General features: G+C 51.4%; 1 protein-coding gene across 1 annotated transcript in view; it reads right to left on the bottom strand.

The window, feature by feature from the left end:
- Positions 1-24,381, bottom strand: part of ADAMTS10 (ADAM metallopeptidase with thrombospondin type 1 motif 10) — a 110,995-nt gene that overhangs the window by 24,509 nt on the left and 62,105 nt on the right. Inside the window, exons 3-12 of the mRNA XM_080382247.1 lie at positions 22,369-22,707; positions 16,734-17,098; positions 11,737-11,896; positions 9,452-9,669; positions 8,127-8,210; positions 7,602-7,747; positions 4,744-4,787; positions 3,412-3,517; positions 3,100-3,246; positions 1,190-1,331 (exon numbers count right to left, since the gene is read on the bottom strand). Of these exons, the coding sequence (XP_080238373.1) occupies positions 1,190-1,331; positions 3,100-3,246; positions 3,412-3,517; positions 4,744-4,787; positions 7,602-7,747; positions 8,127-8,210; positions 9,452-9,669; positions 11,737-11,896; positions 16,734-17,098; positions 22,369-22,456 (1,500 nt within the window). The 5' untranslated portion in view covers positions 22,457-22,707. The remainder of the gene's footprint in view (positions 1-1,189; positions 1,332-3,099; positions 3,247-3,411; positions 3,518-4,743; positions 4,788-7,601; positions 7,748-8,126; positions 8,211-9,451; positions 9,670-11,736; positions 11,897-16,733; positions 17,099-22,368; positions 22,708-24,381) is intronic.

The following is a 24,381-nucleotide window of genomic DNA, read 5'->3' as shown; positions in this document are numbered from 1 at the left end:
AACAGATACCACAACCAGGTTATCTGGATCCAAACTTCTCCTGCTGCTGCCCTGGGCACCTCACAAGACTGCATCTGCCCCATGTCCAGCGGGCTCTGGGCCCCTGGGCCATGTCAAAAGACAGCACTGGATCAGGGAGAGACAAACTTTGCCCTTTGTTCACCAAGATGAGCTGGTGAGATCACCAGGAGGTGGTTTAGTGTTTAACCATACCAAATAGATGAACACTCAGCGTGACAGGCTGGTTTACATTGGGTCACTTCAATGGCAGCATTGTGCTTGTATTTACACGCTTGCAAGAGAAACTAAACCCTGACCTGATATCAGATAAACCCTGACCTGATATCATTCACAGAAAGCCGTGTAAATATGTGAAACCTTTCCAGGGCTTGGACTGGGGTGAGTACATGTACATGTGTGTCCGTCAGACAACACAACTGTCTGTGTATCTCAGTGCTGGCTCCTCTGTTTTATCAGTGGCAAAGTGGATGCATTAAGGAGTTTAATTAGCCCTTCAGTGCAGACACTTCCTCCTCACCACTGTGCTCAGATAGTTGGCGATGTCCAGCACCTTAAGAACAGCAAAATGTCAGGCTGAGATCCAGGAATACTCTTTCCCCCTGAAACAACCTCTCCTTTCAGTGGTTTCCTGGATTCAGAGGTCAGAGGATGGCAGTGTGATGGCAGGGGTGGCTTGGGTGGGCAGCTGTCCCTCAGACGTACCTATGGCACATTGACCCCACCTCAACCTGGAAGAAAGCTGTTTCTCCTCCTAGGTTTGTGCAAGCAGCATAATGATTTCTAGTAAGATTTATGAAAAATATGTCTGCCTACAAAGCCCCGATGCGAGGGGCGTTTGGATGGGGCGACTGCGGCTTCACTTTTAGCTGCAACCCTTGGGGACCCGCAGCAGCCAAGGTATCAGGCAGAGGTAAGAGATCTCTTCCCATGTGACTAACCGGACAGAAACTGAGCTAGGGTCAACCTTTGTGGATAGGTAACAGCCTCCTCTGTCCTCTCACAGGGAAGCAAGGCAAAAAGCTCACAGGGAACATGCCAATGCCCTTCATTTGAAGCAGAACAGCAAAGCGATGTGGGCAGCAGAGGAACAGCCCCACGGCCCTTTGCCCTTGTAGGTCCCATCCTCCACCCCCTGGGAACCAAATAGTAAAGCAGGAAGGCTCTCTACCCCGTATTTACACTGGCGAGATTTAACTCCGTACTGGAAACGGCACTGCTCATCTGCATCATAGGCCTGTCCTGGAGCCACCGTTGGGTAGATAAAGTCTTGCTTGGGAGGAGCGTTGTTCAGGCATAATCCCATCCCGGAGCTGGAAACAAGAGAAGAGGATCAGAGCTCAGAAAGGTTTGCAGGAGAGCATGGTGGTGGGGGACTGGCAGCAGGCACCCCCAGCTCCGCACGGGGCTGAGCTCTCACACGCTTGGCTGCTTGGGGCTGGGGGGATAACTCTACTGGCCTCCCCAGGCAAAACCACTGCTGAAAAAGTGCTCTGAAGTCTTTCCGTCCTGCCCTCAGGGCTGGGAAGCACACGCTGGTTCACTAGAAGTTTTAATCTGAGGGTTTTGCAGGCTATGGCCAGCCCCTGGCTGTCCCCGCAGGGTCTGGGGCCAGCAGAGCGCGCGTGGCGGCATGTGCCCAGGACCATCGCGTGGGGGGCGGGTGGGAGGTGGGGCTGCCCCCCCCTCCCCCCCAGCTGCAGAACCCCAGCTGAAAGCAACCGGAGATGCTGAGTGCAGAGAGCCTCTGCTCTCCAAGCCCGTCCTTCTGCATGCCAGAGCTTTGTAGGAGCGTCCAAATTTCGCAAGAAACACGCCTTTCCCTCCCCCTTCCTTGCTGCTCTCCGAGCTCTCCCTAAATCAAGGCCCCTGTCACCACTCCCCCAGCCCCAAATCCTGGGGTCTTGCGTGCACCACAGCCTTGACCTGGCAGAGGCTGCTGGGGCCGCGCTGAGGACGGGGTGGTCAGCACGACCCACCGAGAGGGCCCACATGAACTCACCGTCCTCTGCCAGCCCCGGCGAGACCTCGGGGTTACCTGAGGACAAGGCAGCCTCCGCTGCAGCGCTTTCCCGGCGCTGTCCATGCAACATGCCTTGCTGTGGTGCGCGTCCAGGGGTCAAGAGCGAGGGGGACAGGTTTTGCCGTGGCCAAACGTGAGCTGCCAGATGTGGGATTTGGTGATGAGCCATGCGGTTTTGGCCACGCTTTGCGGGACACGGGGGCAGGCAGCAGCCTCTCCGGGAGGCTTACCTTCGCTGCTCCTCTCGCAGCACTACAACAGCACCATCACTGGTAGAGGTCTGGTATTCAGACTCCCTGGGGACTTCTCTCCACAATGACCCCACATATTTGCTTCTTCCAATCATGTCTCAAGTCCTACCCACTCCTTCTATTAGGTAGTGCCCGTATCCTACTAAAATCCTCACCAAAATTGATCCCGCCTGCTCATTTTAGATAGAACTTTAGGGATTGCCTGAACCCTAGCTGAGAAGCTTTCAGGCTGCAGAGGCATGACTCGGGCAAGGTGACAATATCAAAACTCTGGACTTATGAGCCTAAATCCCTTCTTCTGAATCCTAAAGGTGCTTCAGAAAAAAATTGTGAAAAACCTTTCTCCTACATTGCTTATTCACACCTGAAAACTCTCCTCCTGTGTCTGGAGAAGCTGCCTACACCATGCAGACCCAGTCCTGTCTCCAGGTCCTCCTTCCCCACCACATCAACCCTTCTTGGCAATTCCTGGCTGAACCTCAGAAACATTCAAATGCCTCCAGAAGCTATTGATCTATTTGTGAAGTTTCTGGAAGTGGAAAACCTAAATAAAGGTCTCACCGCTGGAAGTTAAATGGGGTTATTATCTTCAGCAGGCAAAGAAACCATGGAAAAGTCAAAAGGAAGGGAAGCACATGCCCCTTGGGATAGGATGAGGTGCTGGGAGAGAAGATAGAAAGTGCATGGGCTGTGTGCTTTGCGGGCTTTTCTTTGGCTTTACCCACTCCTCACAAGTGACTGTGAGAGGCTGGATGTGTATACTGGTTGTGAGGTAGAAGGAAGGGCAAGGTGAGATGAATTTCTTACTCCAGGAAACTGGTGATGTAATCCCTGCTGCACGTAGACCATACAAATGGGTTGGTCTTCATGGTGATGTGAGCAGCCATGAGCTTGGCTGTTTCTTGTCCACGGGAGCCGCAGCTGTTGCCAACCCCATCGTGATTCATGCCAAACCTAGAAAGCGTCACCAAGGCAATTAGAGATGATCAGCTGCTGCAGCTTCAACATATCTGGATCATCTGCAGGAAGGATTTTTCAGCTCCTGGTGGCAGGAACAAACCAGCAGGGGCCCTTCCCTGTGACGGCCACTCCCAGGGACTCTTCTAGCCCAGTACTCACGTGTGGCCAATCTCGTGGGCAATGGTGAAGGCTGTGGCCAAGCCAATGTCCTCATTGATGCTGCAGCTTCGTTCTCGTTCGCACATCCCGCCAACGGGGGCCAGGCCTAGGGAAGCCAGATAGAGCTGTCACGTAGGGTCAGGGTCAGTACAAAGCATCTGTAGGGGATACGGGTGGTATTTGAGGACTATCTGATGTGCTTCACACTCACGAACACCGAGCATAGCCTGCTGTCAGTATGTTCATTCCCACCAGTTGCTTTGGGATGGACCCATGGCTCTTATGGGCTGTGGGCATATGGTCACTCAGCACCGTCAACTATATTAACAACGACAGGCTCAGAAATGCTAGGAATGGGTCAGATTTCTCTGAATTTCATATCCAAACCCCAGACTGTGTGCAGAGGGGGGAGCGGTCCTTGTCACAACATTGGCACTGCTGGTGGGGGGAACCTGAGATCAGCTGCACCAGCACTTGGGGCATCGGAGCTTGGCCAGGGCAGCTGGGACAGCTGAGCATGCCAGGATCCAACCTGGCCATCCATGCTTGGCTATGGCTGACACCACCATGATCAGGAATCCAGCCTGACTCCATCTGCAGGGCTGGATCATGTGGAAATTCCCCCTGGATCATGGCAACAGATTCCCCAACCCTCTGCTCACACCCTGCCCCACCACTGCAGGCTGCGCCCACTGCACCAGGCCAGGGAAGGAAAGGAACAAACCAAGCCATCATGGCACCTCCAGCCTCAACTCCCCTCCCAGGCACCTCATCTGCAGCCGCACCAGGTCAGACATCCACCAACTTTTCCTTTTTAACTGCAGTGGTTCAGAGCAGTAATCCCTCCCTGACTGCTTAGTCTAGACCAGGGCAAGACAAATTAGGAGCTACAGCCAGAGAGAGCTGCAGGGTCTGTCTGCGTCTAGCAGTTTAAATAAAGAACTCCCTTTATAGTCATCACAAAATAGTCTTATTTCTCTCTGTTAAGCCAGGAATACTCCACTAGGCTATGGACCAGCCCTAGATGCGAGTGGTTCTTAATCATCAGGCTGGACCTGACCCAGGGATATAACGGAGAAGCGTTCCAGAGCCCATCCGTCCTCCGGGTTGCTGCTTTTAGTGTTTACAGAAGGAGGCTACATAGTCGAGCAGGCTGGAAACTACTGGGCTGTTCCTGGCTCGACTGCCAGTGCTCGTGGTAGCATTGGGCAAACACTTCCCCTCAGCCCGCTCACTAGGGAAGGGGGATGGCAGAGCCCACCCTGGCCACACTCCCGAAGGTGCGTGTGCTGGTGAGAAGTGCTGCGGAAGGGGCAGCGAAATCCTACCTACCCAGGGTGCCACACGGTTTATTCTTGTAGATGCAAATGTCGTATCTGCAAAGAAGAGAAGGCAGTGTTAAGAACACTTACAATTTCCCTGGCTCCAAAACTGTGTATCTCCATTTTACTGATGTGTTCGCATCCTAAACAGCTCACGGCTCATGCAGCACTTCTGGAATGGGAAGTACCAACTGTAACAGGTAAGACACCTCCGAACCACGTTGTACAACACTCACTTTCCCCAGGCTGAGGCTCACTGTGGATTTTAAACAATAGCTCCTGTCCCTGAGCTACGGGGCAGTGCTGAGTGGGGTCAGAGGTTTGGGTTTGATGAAATGTGGTAAATCAGAAGGGACAATGCTATTCCAGCCTTAAAGCTCTCTGGATTTGGGTGGGTGTCCAGCTCTGCTCGCTAGCACCCAATGCACTCCTGGGAGCTGGCCACTTCCCTCCGGGTCAGGGATCTGCCCCAGCAGCACAGTGTGGAAGGGGACAGGGCCAGCCTCTTGTCTGTAAACTCAGGTCCCTTGCAGCAAGTTGTATCAACAAAATATGTAATTCTGAAATAGTGTTTTTTTTTTTAAATAAGGAAAACATTTCAGTTTGAAAACACATTCCATTTCAAAACCCATTGTGGTTTCATTAAAATGCTAAAGTGATTTTTTATACTTCTTTTTCAGTTTAGTTCCAAACAAATTCAATATGGGTTGATTCAGGATGACTCTTCCCTCTGTTCCTGGCCTCAACTTCCAGCCATTGCATCAAGGAGTCGACTGTTTGCCCATCGTTAGCTGCATACAAGGAAAAGCTAAATAAGGATAGCAAAATAAAATCTCCTCCAAACTGAAATGCAGCACCCTCGCAATGGGACACGGCAGCAGCTCCAAAAGAGACCAGCTTAGTCTAGAGACCAAATATTATCATTTAATTGCAAAGAACCACATGCCTTCCCTGCCTCTGTTCAAATACCTTCTCCAGAAGGCGAGACTCCCCACACAGGGGATAGGTCTTTGCAAAACATGGGCTGAAAGGGGCAAGACTAACACAGAAATCTGTGGAGGGCGGGCAGGTGGCAGGACCAGCAGCAACCGGGCTGGGATGCCCCAGAGTCAGATTGAGGAGGTGTTGCTCCTTAGCCCCAAGGTGCATTTCAGCCTGGGTGTGAGCTGGGCTTGGAGCACCAAGGATGCTGACTGTGGTGCGGGTTTGGGGACACCCGCACAGTGAGCAAGTCCATCTGATACTGCTCGTCCCAGTGGCCCCATGGGGACAAGACTGGGGAGAAAGCAAGCTGATAGAACACGATGGGTTAAGCATAACATGTTCGTGGTGATGGCTCCTGTCCCTTTGGCCCCTGGTGCCCTCTGGAAGTGTCCAAACCTCTCACCCCCAGCAGGAAATCGAGTGAGTGAAAAACATTTGTTGCTTTGTTTCGAGTGAATACCGTTAAAGCCTTTGGAGGCTCTGGTTTGACACGTTCCTGCAAGAGAAAAAAGCCCATTCCTGCAAGAGAAAAAAGCCCGCAGCTCAGCAAGATGTTATCAGGAGACAGGGAATTTATTAGAGAAGGGCCGGATGCACTGGTGCTGTCCAAGCCTGGCGCAGCCGCCCTGCAAGTTGCTTTGGGATAGCTCAAACATCTGGTGGGAGACCGAAGAACTCGGAACTGGCATTTGCATCCCACACGTGTGGTGGGAGGGAAGGAAAAGCAGACACCACAGCCCAGGGAGGGTGAAAAGCTGGGGCCAAGGGGCTTTTCGTTCACTCCTCCCCCAGTGCTCATGGGGTCTCATCACATAGCTCCCCAGGAGGGATGCATCAGGCAGCTCTCACAAGCTCCCTGGGAGGGATGTGCCAGGCTGCACACAGCTCCCACTGCCATCAGGAATCAGAGCAGGAGAGCTGCACATGGTGCCAACGAAACCGGCTCCCGCTTGGAGGCTCTCCTCTCCCAGGCTTTCATTTTATGACTTTCTTCCACTCAGCAAGAGGGGGGTGGAAAAAGGCACAAACAAATCTTGGGCTTCACCCCAGGCTGCTGCCCCTCTGCTCAAGCAGGGTTCATGCAGGCACTGGAGAGCCAATGTCCTGGGCAAAGCTGGCAGTACCACTGAGAGCTGCCCCTCAGCATCCCTCCCATACCCTCTGCTGCTCCAGGCTCAAGCACCCGTCTATTCTGACAGGGGTTATTTGTCCTGCACGTGAAGGTTCAGACTCCTTCACCCAGCTCTGGAGGTCTAATCCAGCATCCAGGTTAAGCTGCTGCCCTAGACAGCTGTTACAGGAGCACAGAGACACAGGCAGGGCAGGGACTGCTCTTGTCCTAGATGAAGTCACTACTTCAAGGGTGTCCATCAGCTACTAAGGAGAGAGTTCAGCCCCACAGGTAGGCACCTAAAATAGGGTGAGCTAAAACCCATACTGGCTGGAGGCACTCTGCCACTGTGATGATGCTCAGGTGCCACTTGTATCCTCTTTTCCATCTTTCACAGCAGGGGCAGATGGGGGTCTCTGTTTCAGCAGGATGCCTGATGCTCCACAACTCGGGATGGGCTCCCACACATGCCCAACATGGCTGTACACACTGTGCCATTGTAAATGCCCATGGCTGTAAACTAAGCTCCGTAGGAACACAACAAAGACTGAGGGAAGACGCTGGAGGATGACAGCTATCTGAACTGCAATAATCTGCATCACTGCAAGGGAACGGGCGAGTGGCCAGCCTGCGGGACAGCCACTGCCAGGCAGCTTGCTAGGGAGCGTATGGGAAAGAAGCCTTGGATGAACCACTTGGACAGAGAGAAAGGACAGCTGCACAGAGGGCAGCCCCCGCGAGGACAGCACTGCCAGGGCTGGGCTCAGCCTTACCTGGTGATCAGCACTGCAGTGTCGTGGTTGGCTATGCCATTCTCAGGGATAGCGTTCCCATTGCCGTTCCTGTTCACAATGGATTTCTGCCACTTGCAGAAGCTGTCCAGGGATTTCCCAGCATGGTGGTTGATCTCCAGTGTGGGCTGGAATGGAAGCAATATGACAGTGTGTTCCCAGGAAAGCTCTAATATGAAGGCACTGCCTATTCCCATGCCAACAGAGCACTGACACCAGTCCAGGTGCCCCCACCTTTTCACAGAGATCATGGAAAAGCAAGACTTTAGAGGACTAAAGCTACTTAAACCTCCCTAAAGCCACCTTATCATAGGAACAGTGCTCAGAGTCTCAGTGGTTTCCCCAGCCCACAGCCTAAGCCCAGTCCCCAGCTGCCATTGAGAGGATGTGGTGCACCCAGCAGACTGCAGTGGGGGGACCTCCATGGGTGACATCCAGGGCAAACACACAGATCCACAAAGTAAGTTCAGATGCATGACAGCAGCAGCTCAGCAAAGCCCACCTTACCTGATCCTCGGTGAGGAGAATCAGTCGGGTCACCAGGATATTGACAATATTGCCCAGACTCGAGTCCTGGAAAAGTTTGGCAACCTGACCTCCAAGAAACAAGAAAAGACGAGTCTTAAAAATGAGCTCGCTGGCTGGGTGAGACGGTGCAATCGGTGGACCTGGCATGTGCTGGGCACTCAGTGAAGAGAAACAGCCTGGGCTGCAGGGTCTGAACACAATCCTTTTAGAAAGCAGAAATGGGTGTGGGACTTCACAATACCACCTGGATCACTCCTAAACCATGTTCAGACCTCAGTGTCTCCTGCTGGGGACATTCGAGCGGTGAAGCTGACATCCCACAGCACCTGCTCCTTGCCTGGAGCTCAGCTTGGGAAGCCCTGTGGTCCTGGCATTACACAGTCACAGGGATGAATTTGCTGACTGCCCATTGGCAGGGAATGACACAGCATCTCTCAGAAATCTGCCGCCACACGATGGGTGTTTTACAGCAGATGACACAGTTAGAAACGGTATTGTTTTAAAATCTGGCATCTGCTTTAGAAATGCAAACAAAGCAAGCCATGAAAAGAGATCCTGCAGAGGACAGGACAAAGAGCCATCACAGAGGGGCTTTCAGCGGTTTGATGGATAACTTCCAAGCCTATCTCACCTCACAGGAGGATTCAGCACGGCCAGTTCAGGCTGTTAATGCATCTAGCCTGGTACCCTGCTGCCAGCAATGACCCAAATCTGATGCTGCAGAGGAAGCTCCTCTGCAGTAACCCAGAGACACGGGCAGCGTGGTATGGAAGAGCGAGGGTATTTCTCCCTGCCCCTCACACTGATCAGCCCCCAAGCGTGAGAGCTCACTGTCCTTATGCTTTCCCATGTGTTTCTCAGCTTGGCTGGGCCTATTTGCAATGCTAATTTGCGATGAGAGATGCTGTTCAAAGAAAGGCCTTTGTTCTCCCAGTCCAGATCTGGCCTGTAGCATGGTCAGACGGGCCAGAGTTTACCTCTCCTACAGTGCCTCCTCTATACAACAGAGAGTCCCTGCGGGGCTCTGGAGTATCGCTGCTCATGAGCGGCAGCGGGATGTCAGGATTTTTGACCCAAACATCTCGCTCTGGGGATGGGGAGAAGCTACTGCCATCTTGCAACAGATCTGATTACCTCACTGCATTCCCATCCCACTTGTCTTCTTGGAGGAAAAGCACACGGCACCCTCTGCCAAACCCAAACATTCGGGGTGATGAACAGGAGTTATTCCCGCTTGCTCTCTGCTGCTGGGTGTGTGAGCCCCTGGGGTCCCCCAAGGCTCATGATGTGGTTATAACACTTACAATATTCATGATGGCCAGGATGTACTGCTCTATGTCCCGTCGCCCGTGATACCCCACCATCATTTTGTCAGCCACCACCAGGGTCTCCACATAGCGCTCGGTGCTGACAGATCTCTTCAAGGGTAGCTGGCCTCGCTGGCTGTGGTTGCCCGACTGCTTCAGAGGGGAGGGCTTCAGTGTCCGCAGCCACCAGTGTCTCCCTTTCCAGGGCTTCTCATCTGAGAGGGGAAAAAGATTTTTCTGTTGCCCTCCAGCAGCAATTCAACAACATGGAGAGGTCAGTGGTGTGCAGCATGAGCTTGGTTTCAGGGAAGGAAAGGCCGTCACGAGGCTCTTTATGCACCACACATGGACCTAGCACATGCCCCCATTGCCATCGGCTGGATCTGTTGAGCAATTCCTGCTGCAGCCCAGGGATGTCCCTGCGCTCCTGCCGGCCCTGCTGGCATCCCGCTGGCCCTCCTGCCCAGGTGCTGCACGCAGAGGCGTGCACCCGTCCTGCTGCAGCAGCCCCACGTGCTTCACTGCCTCCGCGTGCAAGGCCCTGCTCTCGCCTCTGTCACAGGGAAGAGTGGTGTGGATTTAGAAACTACACAGACATCATCTGAAAATAAAGCCATTGCAGATCATTTCCTCTTTCCTTTTCCTGCCAGGACCTGAATTTAGGACTTGGCTTTTTCTCCACAGAAATGGCTGCAGCCTCCAAAGCAGCAGCAACAGCAGGTTTGTAGGACTTTGCTCCAGGCTTCAAGTGCTACTGACCTGACCCTAGAGCTGTCCCCAGCAGGGCCACCAGCTCCAAAAACCCCAGTCCAGGGACCACCACAGGGCAGGAAAGCTGACTGGGAGATGACAACCACTCTCCCGCCCTGTCAGGAAGCTGGTCAAACCCCCGTCCTCTGCTCTAGAGCTGGATCATGACACATGCAGCAGGACTGGGAAGATGGGCAGATCACAGGCAGCCCCACAGCCCACCAGCTCCAGCCCCCCCCGGCTGATCAGAGGGAGCTTGAGGGGTGCTCGGGGCCCAGCTGCACCAGACAGATCAGGATGGGTCCAGCCTGTGGGGCAAGGGGATGGGGCAGCTTTGCTGAGGCCAGCTGCACCATGATTGCTCTGAACTGTATTTGGCCTGTAGCTCCCAGTGCGTGGTCGCTGCCTTCCAAGAAGCAATTAGGAACAGGCTAACTTTTGTCTGGAAGCTGGGGAATGTGGCAAAGAGTCAGCAGAAGGGGAGTCTGCTGGCGCTTTGTCCAACATGACTTTGGGAGCTGGGATGGGAGGAGCTGGGCCAGGGAAGCACAGGTGGTCCCCAGAGATGCTGTTAAGTCTGGGGACATGCAGAGCAGGCTGGCAGTGCCCCAATGTCCCCAGAGGCTCCATCCCTTCCAGCAGTGCCTCCTCATTTGGTTAAGTGTCACCACTGGGGCACTGAATGAACACCCTGAAGCAACACACAAACCTGCCAGGACCAACCAGGAACAGTACCCACAAACTCTAATCCGTAAAATGTGAGCTGTTCTCTCTGCAGGGATGGCATCTCCTCTCATCCTTACGGAGTCAGGGGAAGCTTCCGTAAACTGAGTGAGCATTATCCTGTCTGCATGCAACATTTTGGGTAGATGGAAAATCTCTGCACATTCACAAGGGCTGTGGATTTCTGCAAGGCTCTAGGACACTGACTGCCTGCTAGCAAGGACAAGAAGGGCATAAGCATGTGGGGAGAGGCCAGGGCAGACCTCTGGGAGTTCATTAGGAAGTCAAAGGCTTGTAAGTGTAGAAATGGGGTAGATGTGCAATTGCCATTCTCTATACATGTCTCCCAGGGCCCACTGTGACTAATCAGATCCCACATCCCACCCTACAAGGCATCTTCCTACCTAGTCTCTAACAGCAGCAGATGTATCTCAATGCGGACACAACTTCCAGTGACTAACCCAGACAAGTCTCTGCTGAGCATGCGCAAGTTACGATTTCTCAATACCCTGTAAATTGGCCAATTCTGGAAGATTTTTCATAAGAACAATAAGAGGCAGTTATTTCTCTTCTATTCCATGCTCTGTTTACAAATTTAAAAGCCCTGCTGCGAAGAAGAGAGTACAAGAGCTTTCCAAAGAAATGGCCACCACAAAGCATGGGTAAAAGTAAATACAGAAAACTTCCTTGAATGCCAGAGATAAATTTGGTTCTTTGCCATAAAGAGCAGTGTGGACCTTCAAAGGTCTCCCAGAACTTTCCCAGCTGGCAGTGGCATGGATAGAGGATGTGTTGGTGGGTACAGATACCTAGCACGCCGCAGGCTGCGTCCATGTGTGGGTACTGGAGAGACGATCGCTTGTACACGACGTGGGGGCTGCCCTTGCCCTCGCTCCCTGTGCTGACATTGGCTCCTGGGCTCAGCGGTTCAATGAAATATTCCTCCTCATCTGCGACAATCACTCCATGCTGCAGAAGGAAAGAGACGGAAGGCAATAAAAAGAGGCAGAGAGAGAACTGGGTGACATACCAGTGGCTTCTTGTAATGAGCTTTCTGATGACTAACCACTGCATTTCTGGGGACTGACAAATACTTTTGAGAATGTGAAGGAATCCTTCATTTACGCACAATCACTGAACTAAATGAACCTACAGACCAGAGAAAACTGAACCAGATGGTCGTGGATGCCTTGGGTCATCTGTGTTCACTAAAAGTCCTCTTGAAATCAGTCTTTCCTTGCAAAATTATGAATGACTTGTTTCCTATTCCACCCACTCAGTCTAATTAAGAGCTGTCTGTGGGATCCTAAATACCATACCTTCAAACAGCACAGCTCAGCAGTGAGATCTAACTCCTATACTTTCCAGCCTCACTGAAGAACCTTCAAAAGCAGCTCAGGACCACTACCACCAGCTGTGAAACTCAGGCACAGAGCTGCAGAGAAGTCTCAATGCTCAGAGGCTTTTGAGAAACACATCGAATCTTCAAAATCTGAAGTCCAGTTAGGTCAGGCAGCCAGCAGGAGCCACAACCTTTCTCTGCAGCATAAAACCTGGGTTGTGCACCACTGCCCCTTTTATACCTCTGACTGGCCACCTCAGCCAGATGATCTTATTTCTGCTCCCTTGTTTTTTGGTTTTCTCCCTTATTTTATTCTTTGGCTGAATGAATCTCAGCTGTGAGCCCAGACTTTGCTCTCTACAAGTGGACACACTTACGCGACAGTGACAATGGGGCAGAAGCAGACCCCAGCAGGATAAGCAGCCAAACCCACCAGGTGCTTGCAAGATCTCTCCTTTGCAGCAAGCCTTCCCTCTTAGGTCTGAGCAACCTAACTTTCTGGCAGCCCAACATGACACAAGTAGAACCTCCATTGCTGTAACAACCCCTGGCACTGAATCCCACCTAACTGCAAGAAACGTGGGTGTGCTATCAGCTGACCTTTACCAGCAAGCAACCGAGACACAGAAACATGCCTGACATTGCTCAAGCAGGACGAGAAGTATCCCAAAAGTCTAAGACCCATATTACCTGGCTGTCCTCCCACTCCTCCCCGTATGCAAGCATAGCTCTGGGTGGAGGGACTCCTCTGTTCTGCCATCAGCTCTGCACCGGTGTTGTCCTTTGGTTATCACAGCACTTCACCAGCTCCCCTCTATGCAAGAGGGACGGGAGCCCTGATCTGCCAAGATGGGGAGCGGGGAAGCAGGTCTCTAAAACATCTTGAGGTCTTTGCATTGAAGGCACCACCTGCGTAACAGCATTACTGCTGGGCGTTCGTGGGGGAGAGCCTCTCTAGGGTGGATGCTGCCTCTGCAATAGGTCTCTCCCCCTCTCCCTCCCTGCCATGAGAGCTGAATCGAGGCAGTGTGTGCACTGCGAAGTCCCCATCTCCAGAGTGCCGGGGGATTTCCTCCTGCACCAGGCTCTGTTGCTCTTGGCTCAGCTCCACCTTTTCAAACACAAGCGAGGTACTGTGAGGTTAGCCTGGCGAGGGCTCCGGCGGAAAGCCGAGTGTCGGCCTGCGAAGCCAGCTGGCTGCCGGCTTTGTGGGACGGGGAGAAGGAGGTCACCACCGGCTTGGGGCAGAGCAGCAGGAGGGGAGAGCACGTCCTGCCCCAAACCCACGTACTGATAGAAAAGGGTCATTCTTCCTCAAACCCAGAGCCTCTGCAGAGCGTGAGAGGCAGGAGGCTCCACTGCTTGCCTGGCATGAAGCTCGGCCATCATAGGAATCTAAAAACTGCCCCGTCGCTGACCCCAAAGACAGAGCTCTGAGGTCCGGGCACTGGACGTGACACAAGCCTGTTGAAGGGGGGAGGCGAGAAGCCCTTAGAGAGATCCCTGTGGTTTGTGGGGGAGCTCAACTGGATATCCTGTCTATGATTCACCCAGGTCATCTGCAGAGCAAGGATGGTTTATGTTATTAGCTTATAACCACACTTAAGAAAAGCACAGCCACACATGCAATCCAGCTCTTGCACCTCCTTGTACATACACACAAGCAGCTCGATGTTAGCCTCAGCAGCGGGGCCATCCACCTTCTCCAAGCATTAACGTTCATGCTGACTTCAGGAGGGCTTTTCAGGTGAAAGCCCAATCTCAGCACAGACACTCAGTTGAAAACCTGGCCTTTAACCTGGCCTTTGATGAGTTCTGACACAAGAGGTAGGAGAGTGGCATTTCTCTCCTACAGTTGTTTTCTCCTCGCTGATTTTTTTTGATGGCAGGACACAGGTCCTCGGGACCTCATGCAGTCAGTGGGATGAAACACGGCTTTGCCTAAGACAGGGATTCCAGGGCTGGGCCAGGCTGTGGCAAAGCTGCCTGGGCTGCTTCCTGCAGCCTCCAGCTGCTTTGTGCTTGGCCCTGCTGGCAGCTCACAGCTCTGTGCGTTTTGGAAAATGGACCCTTTTGCCCTTTGCTTCTGACAACTTAAGCCTGGGTGACTTTCCTGAGGCGCAGCACAGTGTGCTCTCCACAGGAGATGTGTGGGGTGAGCCATGCTGCCTGCCTGCCCGCAGGCCAGGGTGACAGCGTGTGTGGCCAGGAAGCCGAGTCAACGGAAACATGCCCAGATATGGGCAGCTCAAAGCTGGGGTGCCATAAGGTGAGAATTATGTCATGGGTGGTTGAAAACAAAGCTGTTTACAGCACGACACCTTGCAGATACAGAAAGTGCTTAGGGACGTGGGAGTCTGAAGACAGAAGGATGGCTTTGGGGCTTGTTACCTGTTTTCACAGCTTTGTAGTGGATGCTTCTGTGGATACGATTGTCCCTTTCCCTCCTCCTCATGCACAGCTCACCCCATAATCAGCATCAGGTCCCTGCTGTGCCCGTTCAACAACGCAATACACAACCCACTTTGCATCATTAGTCAGGCCTGCACGAACGTGGGCCATCGTGTGCAGTCCTCTCTTAGCATGTGTCAGCACAAACCTCAACCTTAAGACCACAGCAACAGGAGCCCCTCTTCTATCCCCACCTGACCCCTCCAAAGCAGACTGATGCCTGCCTGGAAGGGAGCATGCTGTGGCTGAGGGATGGCATGAGTGGATCAGCTGTTACTGATCAACTAGAGCTCTGCAACAGGTCTCCTCCAGTGGCAAGTACAGCCACGACTCTGCCAGCTTAAAAAGATACCAGACTCCTCTTGTCCAAAATGTCCTCTGACCCCATCATCCTCACTAACCCAGAAGTCCTCCTCCCCGCTCCTTGCTGATGTCCGTAGCTCTTGAGGGCAGAAGGACAGAGTTCAGGACAAGGACAGGCTGTTGGATGACCCTCCATCCCTCTTTGTGCCTGGCTGCATTCTCCTCCTGACAGCCCCTGGTATCTCTCCAGAGCCAAACACAGCCTGTGGACTAAATTATCCCAGTACAAGTGCTGCTGGGCCACTGCTTGCCCTGGACTTGCTGCCCTCTGAAGTGGGAAGGTAGCCTAATGCCAGATCTATTCTGAGCCAGCAACATCTAGCTCACCCTTCAATGCTTTTGTGAACACCAGTAAATTGTCTAGGACTTGAACAGAGTTCCCATATCTAAACGAAGGGCTAACTAGGGAACCAAGAGTTTATCCAGCTCTGATTTTTGGCTGTGAGATAGAAACATTAGACTCTATGATATAATGAATCAGATTCTCATTTCTGTTAATAACCACAGCACTGTTCTGGCAGTGCAATTTAGCAATAAATCAAATGTGAATTCGTTGCCATTTGGAAGCTCTTCCACACTGCCAGAACACTGCTAAGAGGTGGGGCTGTAGCATAAATATGTTTCTGGCCTTTTTCTACGTTACCCCCTCCAAGGGAGCCATCATCCTTGGGATTTGCTAACAGGGCATGTTTGCTGCATCCTTCCATCTGGCAGGTCATGAAATGTGCTTTGTGAGCCAGAAATATCAGAAAATCACAGAAAAATAAGGATTGAAGTCCTTAGTCTATTCCCATTGATTAAAGAATCATACCTGGAGTATTTTTGAGAGGCATCTGTCTGGCCTATTCTTAAAGATCTTAAGTGATGTAAGGGCTACGCACTCTCCAAGCAATCTAGTCCAGAGCTCTGCTAACCTCACTACTGATGTCTATCATTAAGATTTCTCGGTGATGTTTAAGACCATGATGTCTAGTCCCAGCTGTCAGGACACACAAAATCAATCATTCCCACCCTCTTTGCTGCAGCTTTGCTGTTTTTTATGAATGCCATCTTGTCCCCTCTTGATGTTCTTTTTTCTTGTTCTGATGCTTTCAGTTCTTCCCCCAGAAGTCACATTTTTAGCTCCTGAAATCTGGACAGAAGTGCCTGGGAACCCCAGGAACGTATCTGCAATTGTAAGGATCTGAATGCACTTTTGACATTCCAAGTTGTGCTGTGAAAATCCTTCCCTCCTGCACTTCTTCCTCACCAGCACATGCAAAATACATCTTTTGCTGTTGCTGTTGGAAGTGAAGGGGAGAGTTCTGTGAGAGCCAGAATAATGGTCTAGAGCCTGGATTATTAAAATCAATGGAAAAATGCCCAATGACTGGTAGAAACTGGGCTACAAATGAAATACGGATCAGGAACCTCTACAGACGTGATGAAGAGATGTGGCCTTCTTCACCCTCAGCTGACTTTTGATGCCAGTGTGCTATATTGCAGCTCGACACCAATCCCATGCCTTTCCCACCACCGTGGACCCACCTGCTGGGACCAAACCAGATCGCACTTCTACAGCAAAGATCAAAGAGGCTGCGATCAGCTCTGCCTTACAGGCAGCTCTAGCTGTTAGTATCGCCCTTGGCTGGGCAAAATAAAGAGACTCACCAGACCATTGCAGTTGCTGATGGCGACCTTTGAGTTCAGGTACTGATCCTGCAAGTGGCCTGCGTAGTGGCAGTCTTCATGGAAATCATGTTGCCAGTCCACACCATCTCGCTTCCAGTATTCGACAGTGAAGTGCTCAGCCAGCAGGTTGGAGTGCAGCGTCAGGTTGAGGAGGAACTGGGTTCGGTGGGCAGAGACTTTGTAGAAAACCTGCTGCTCAGATGGCTCGTAGGCCAAGGAGCCCAGACTGCGCCGAGGACGTTGCTTTAGCTGGCTTCTCACATCAAAGGTGAGGAAGTCCCCGTTTTGGTCCACTTGGATGGGGAACGCAATTTCATAGTGATCGAGGCTGGAGAGGAACTCCTCTGGGGAGGGAAAGCAAACACAGGATGAATGACATACTGCAGAGAAAGTCAAATGCCCAGTGACTTCTGCACGGAGCCACAACTGAGCCACAGCCAGTGCAAGGTGGAGGGACAGGGTCCTGACAGAGGAGTCCGCTCTGCCCAGGCTGCAGGATCCGTCCATATTCCCAAAGGCCTTCAGCCTACAGAGCCGTGGGGTTGCAATAGGCCTTGGGCCTGTGGAGCGTCACCTTCTTCCTCTGCAGGTGATGGAGAGAAACACTGGTCCAGGGGGCCTTTCAGGACACCCAGATTCTGGCACTGCACCTGGACTATCCCCCACCTCTCCATCTCCACTGGGCAGAGACACTCCAGGTTGTGCACAGTCACACTGTGCTCTGGAGGGTTATTTTAACCTGGATCCCCTCAGTAACAAAGCTAGCAATAAGGTCTCTTCAAAACGAGCCAGAATGAGCCTTGGGGCAACAATGTCTCGGGAGAAGACAGTCTCACTAAGGAACAGTGGGGTTCTTCAGAACATCTACAGCTGCCACATGGACCTGCTAACAGCTTTGATAACTCGCATAACAACAGCACCATACCAGCCTCCCTGATCACAGCTGCACGAGTGTATTAGCTACTGGGTATCCTCTTAAGAGGCACAAAGATGATGCCCTTGCAATGCCAATCTTGCAATCAAGAAGGAGGGTAACCAGAATTCCCCAGCTGTGCTGAAAAGGCAGCAAGGAAAGAAGTTAGACAGCCCCACTCCCCAGACAGGTCTTTTATCTACGACACCATCCTGCCTTCCCAGCTCACCAGCTTGGTGTTTTATTGTATCAGCCTGGCTTAGCACCTTCTCTTGGGTTTTTAAACCTGTCTCCTACCACTTAGGAAATGTGCTCTGACAAGGTCACTGTCCAAAATGTCTGCCTGCACTCACACGGTAACACAACACTTTTGGCTGTCAAAGAAATTGGCACTCCGGAACCTCGACAGAAATTTCTCTTTCCAAGCAAAATGTCACAAGGACTGCCAGATCGGATCTGACCAGAGGTCTAGCTGTCTCTGACAGCCTTCAGTACCAGAGGAGAAGATGGAAAAAAACCACCCACTGGACAGGATTGCTCCCCCCATCACAGTGTGTTCTTCCAAACCCCTGATGGCTGGAGGTTTGCTCATGGAGTGGGAGAGGATTTGCCCCATTTTCAGGGCAATCTGGAAGATTCTTACTGTGCTTTCTGCATCCTATTTGTAGTTGTTTCCTAAGCAAACAGGAGAGGCCAGGCTACTCCAGGGTGGCTGTGTTTCGCCTGGCTCCACAGCACCCATCTTCAAAGCCTTCCCAGCCATCATAAATTTGGACTCCAAATTACACTCTTACCACATGGCAGCACTGGAAAGTTTCCTTTTTCTCTAGTGTGTTTTCCAGTGTGGGAGCCTGACAGAGTGGTTTCCTTGGCCACTGGTAATGGGACAGTCCTTCCCACCAGCTGGGTTTAGGGGTTAGCTCCCATCCTTCCAAACCATAAGCACTTCTGGCACCTCTCCGTTGCCTCAACAAGCCAGAAATAATTATTAGTTTTTTAACTTCCTGTGCTTCAGCTTCTCCTGCATCACACCGCCTCGTGTGTGATGTGGCCGGGCAAACAAGAGTGACTATTTGCACTTAAGCAATGACCTCAGGCTTGGAAAAATTTGCTATCGGAAGCGTCTTGTTTTTCTTTTTCCTTCTCTGCAGTCCATATGGGCTTGCAAAATAGTGAATCGGAAGGAGGTCTGTACATGCACTGGCCAGAAAGGGCCTGGGACCCTTGGCTGATCCTGACCTGCAAGGTACATCCAGGTGAAAAAAGTGTCCAGAGCCTGGGAGTGAGGTTGTGTGTGAGAACCTGCTTTTGCTGTAGTGCTGGTCACTGTGCATCCCCTCACAGCTGTCACTCTCAAAACTGAGGCACAAGGAGGAAAGATTTAAGAACAGTGCCCTGCATCACATCAGCGTTTTAGGAAGTCATGCTTTAGAATGGGAATGCCACAAATGGAAAAAATAATGGAGAGAGACTTTCAATGCAAGAAAGAGGCCAGTGTCCTCATCCAGTGTTAGAGCTGGCTCCTTCCTCTCTAAAAATGTAAAACGTTAGATTAGGCTCTAAAAATTAGGATCTCTTTAACTCCCTAACGCTGTTCCCTAATCACAGATGTTCCCTAATTTCCTCATTTGCCCAGCCCTGCCTTGGTCATGCTCCCCACGTTACAGACCACACTAGGAGCCCCCAATAGCAAGAGCGGCACTGCTTGGCCCTTCCTTCCTTCCAGAAAAGCCACCATGTGCCCTCTGACCTTTCAGCCACTTCATGCTGTATTAATAGATCTTGGCCTGAAACGTGCAGTACTGCATCCACTGTATCAGAAGGGTTTTCACTGGTGATAAGCAACCTGGTGTTTCCAGACAGCTGTCAAGCTGCTTCAGAAGAGATGCTATAAAAAGCCCTTCTCCAGGAAAACCTGCCCATGGCTGTGCGGGACACTCGGCACCCTGAAGCACCACAAACCTCCCAGGAGAGGGCAAGGGAGAAAGCTGGGAAGCAGGAGGGGTGGGGTGTGGGAACAGGTACTTTGCTGCCCCATTTTTGTAGAAAGGGAGCACACGTCAGCAGGGGCAGGGATGGCAGAGGAAGAGAAAGGGCACAGGGGAGGCAGCGGGCTAAGCTGACCAAAAGCAAGAGAGGGAAGGTGAAAGTGGAGGAGGGAGGATTTTGTTCCCTCCTTGTACATTCACCATTGCCTCTCTCATTACTGAGCTGCTTAAAGGATGGAAAGGAAGCAGATGTTTGCTCTGGTCCCATCACCAAAGAGGAGCCCCAGCTGCAGCCCAGACACGATTCCTAAGGGATGGCTATGGAAAACGCTATGGGATCCCACAGCTTCAGGCTGCCCTGGCATTGTGGCAGTCACTACATCCTCCAAGGGACCGTTGGTTTACATGTGAGCTGAGAGCAGCAAGATTAGCCTCAGCGTTCCATAAAACAGGGAATGTCTAATCTATCACTATAGTTAAACTAAAGTACTAGAAGAAAAATTTGTTTTGATTAAAAACCATTCAGCAATGGCGAGCATGTGCTGAATCCTTGGTCAATTGCTTCAGCTGCTGCTCCCTGCACTGTTAAAAACTGCAGCCTGAGTGTACACGTTACATCTGAATCTCATTACATCTCTGCTGGCTTGAAGAGGCCTTCAATGCTGGGCTGCTGTTTCCCACAAACATAATTATAGCTTATGATTATGATACCTTAATCTTTTTCCTGCATAAAACAAGTACACTGATCTGGAGTTGTGCACAGGGGGCACATGAATCCTCTTCCACATGGTCCTTCGTCAAAATCAGTGGCTTGTTGAAAACACTGGCCTTTATTCTCCATGCCTCCCACTGCTAAGAGGAGATAACAAGGTTTCACCCTCTTCAAAGGGTGTTGTGAGGATTATGTACTTACTATCTCAGCAGCGTGGTGAAGAGAAGTGTTGAGTAACATCAACGGCCTGACGCCAACCATGCCGGATGCAGGGAGCCTAAAAAAGCACTCTGACAGCAAGCGGGGCCCATGGGGCAGCCTGACTGGGGAGGGGACAGGCTGCAGTCCCTGGCTCGGTGCTCCCACAGCACCAGGCTCCCAGCAACATCACGGGCTGAGACTCATCCCCCAGACCAATGCATCTGGGAAAGCACAAATGCATTAACTGTCATTTCAGTGAGCCCTTGGGTTTAGACCAAGGTGTATTAGCAAATGGTGTGGGGACTCGTGAGTGAGGGAGCATTTCAGCTGCTGTGAGTCAGGATGGAGGCAATCTGGCAGTGAAATCCTCATCAGAGCGTCACTGCGCTGCAAACGCGGTGCTGCAGATGGAGGGAGGTGTGAACTGACAGACGCGGGAGGCCCAGAACAGTCACCCCAGGCATTGCCAGAGGCTTTGGCGAAAAGGACCAGAAACTGTGTTTGTTTCAGATTCAAGAAAATCTGCCTGTATAACCTCGCACGTTGCACAGTGCCTGCACAGCATGCAGCTCTCTGTCTGACTGCCTCTCGTTTCCCCCAGCACAAGCTGCACTACAGCGGTGCCCCGTGTCTAGCAATGGAGATGGTACTCAGACCCAGGACAGTGTGTGACTTTTGGTGCCTTTGTTCCTCTTCCCAGTTCTGCTTCACAAGATAACCCACGGCCATCAGAACTACAGCCCCTATGGTGCTGCACTACTCAACAACCCAGGTATATTGTGGACTTCGGCCCTGCTGCAATTAACCCAGGCACATGTGGTATTTCAGGATTATGGCTGCGTTAAGTATGCTACTGAGTTTGTAACACCTCGCGCAGATAAGTCTGACTTTGGAGCTCGCTCTTCTTACCTCTGGCACCTGATGGGAGTGTTCATATTGCCTCTTAAGAAATGGCCATGAAAGCAAATTAGTAGTATTAAGCAATTTAACTACCCTATGTTACCTGACTGTGCTGTATTTGTACTCCAGGCTGAGTACAAGGTGGCCCACTTCATTTACCAGTCCCTTCACTCCTAACCTGGAATAAAATCATGTACAAAGGCACAAATCTAAGTACAAGAGCCCCACATTCTGCTTTCCTTGCAATCACTTGCATGCGTGGCTCGGTATTTAAACACAAGGCCATTAGAAACACACAGCCATACAAGACAGGTACAGAGCAGGTTTGAGCATTTGCTGATGGTAGCGCTTACAGAAATGTGGGTACAAACTAAACCCGCTCCTCCAGCAGCACACGTCTGTCCGTACCCAGCTGTGCAGAGTATTTGTGTGCTCCAGCAGAGACCTCAATCCCTGCACGCGCAGAGGGCTGTTTGTAAGTGCACCGGCTGGCTGCACATACGCAGCCTTCCCCCTAACAAAGCCTCTATTCATCTGAGGATGCGCCGCTCCACCCGAGTGGAAGGGAAGCTTCCTCTATTGCTACCACATCTCCTTTGCTTTCTAAGCCTGTATGTGGCTCTCATCTTGCACAGACCCTACTGCTCTGAATTCTGCAAAAAGTCAAGGAGGGTAACATCTGAGAGCAAAACACATCCTTTCCTCGGAGGTCAATGGAAAACACCTGCAAATTCAGCAGGAGGAGGTCTGCTGCAGCACTGGCGAGCAGAGCAGAGTTCGAGGTGTCTCCACCTACTCCTCAGCACAACATTACCCTAATACCTCCCCTGGGGCCAAGCATTAAGGTTTGGGCCAGCAGCAGCGGGTGGATCCAGCTCCCCTCCCCACGACGATCCCTACCTTGTGACTGGAACGTGTAACCGGGAAAGTTGCACACAGCTGCAATGAAGATGACAGTCCATGTGAGAAGCCTCCAAGCTATTGCCATGGTTAGCGATGCTTGTCTCAGTGCAGGGAGTATTGTGCCAGCTGAAACGGCACTGTCCCAACATGTCTCTCCCTCAGGCGCTGCTTATGTAGAGACAGGAGTCCTCGGTCCCTCCGCAGGCATCCTCGGCTGCTCTGTGCTCTCCCCAAAGCAGCAAGGCCGATGGTGTCTTTGCAGGGTGCTGAGCCCGGGCCAGCGCAGTGGAGTCAGCATGGGCTAATTTGAACCACAGGCTCTTGGTGGCATTGCCCCTGCGAAGGAGATGGTGGGGATGAGTGAATGGGAGATGGGAACAAAAGATGGAGGAGAAGGACACGGGGGAGAAAAGTATGTGCGGGGTGAATGAGCAAAGCCCGATCTTAGAGAAGCGAAGAGTGAGATGGGAAGAAAGAAAAAGGGGACAAAAGGATGGGATATGAATGCTAATACAATTAACCACATCAGCTCACAGCACTGGATAGCCACATTACCCTGCCACGGGGCCACTGCACACCCAGGTGTTCTCCCGGGGGTGAACTGCTCCCAGCGCAGCCCCCACACCGCTCTGACAGCATCACTAAAGAGCTGGTATGTATCTTACACCTGAGGAAAGAAACTCAGAACAAATGGGGACGCTTTGTCCTGTGGCAACACCCACAAGGAAGCACAGACCAAAGAGTGACCTGGTCTCAGTTACCTGATCTCTTAAAGGAGAGCATGAAATAAAAGTATGACGAGGGTGGTAGTGAGCAGCAACCTAGAAATCCTCTCTCCTCCGGTTTCCTTGGCTTTAAAATACAGTTTAATGACTGTCACTGCACTGAGAGAAGAGCACTTGCTCTCAGAGTGTAATGGCTAAACCTAAAAAAGTGATAGAAAACAAAGGACCCATTCAGTGAAGTCACCCTTACCCTCAGCTCTATCCACAAATGGATTGTGAGATTCCAATTGTATTTGTTTTTTAAAATTATTTGCTAATTGCTTCAGTGAAAGATTTTTGGCTTGCAGATAATTTCCACTCAGTCTGAGGCAATTATACAAAACTCACATAGTGCTGGAGAGTTGCATAAAGCCTGTGGGTTTTATTTCTATCCAGCGATTAGATGACGTATGCAATGAATATGGCACATATCTAACTACCGCCTGGAGAATCCCAAATATCTGAACAGTGATGCTTTGCTCGAGAGCAGCTCCACAGCAAAACGCAAACACTCCTGCAAAGGCGACAGATAAATACCTACTGAAGTCTGATTCCAGAGTGGTGATGCAGCTACGACTTGCACAGCAGCAGAGGGTGCTGGAGCTGGGCAGGGAAAGGCAGGACAGATGCTCCTGAGCTGCTGGGAAGATGGTGCTCTTTGCAAAGGTGTCAATATGCCTGTGGTCCTCATCTCAGTAAGGAAACACTTGGAATAATGTCATTAACCCTTGCCTTGCTCTACTCTTCTGTGCTTTCAATAGCAAAGGCTAACTAGAGCACAAGGCAAGAAAGCCTGGTTCCTCCTTGGATCTGCCGCACTCCCCTTCTTGTGTCCTCAGGGGAGTCTGCAATTTATTTCTACTTCTGTTTTCCCATCTTTACTATGCAGTTAATGTTACATGTGCTGTGGGGGCTTGGAATAACACCCATCACAGGCCAGAGACTACACAGCTGAGGTACAAGAAGAAAGCAGAAAGATGATTCCTGCCCCAATAATTGAAGTTAGTTAATGAATTTTTCCCTACTAGACAGAAATGCTAGGAGGATTTAAATCACCTTTAAATCACTATTTGGAATGCCATACCTTAAATGTTAAGATTTGTAGCTGTTCATCTACAGTTAAAAACAGCCAAAGACCAACAGCGAGGCCTCAGGCCAGTCTCCCCAGTCACATCTGGTGCCACTCGCCAGGTTGGTTTCCGCAAAGCCCAGACACAACAGCATGATGGCAACCATGAAGGCTGCA

This window comes from Falco punctatus (genome assembly GCF_963210335.1).
Source record: "Falco punctatus genome assembly, chromosome: 4".
In the NCBI taxonomy this organism is placed as follows: Eukaryota; Metazoa; Chordata; class Aves; order Falconiformes; family Falconidae; genus Falco; species Falco punctatus.
Note: the sequence above shows the minus strand (reverse complement) of the source record. Positions and strands in the feature narration are given on the sequence as shown.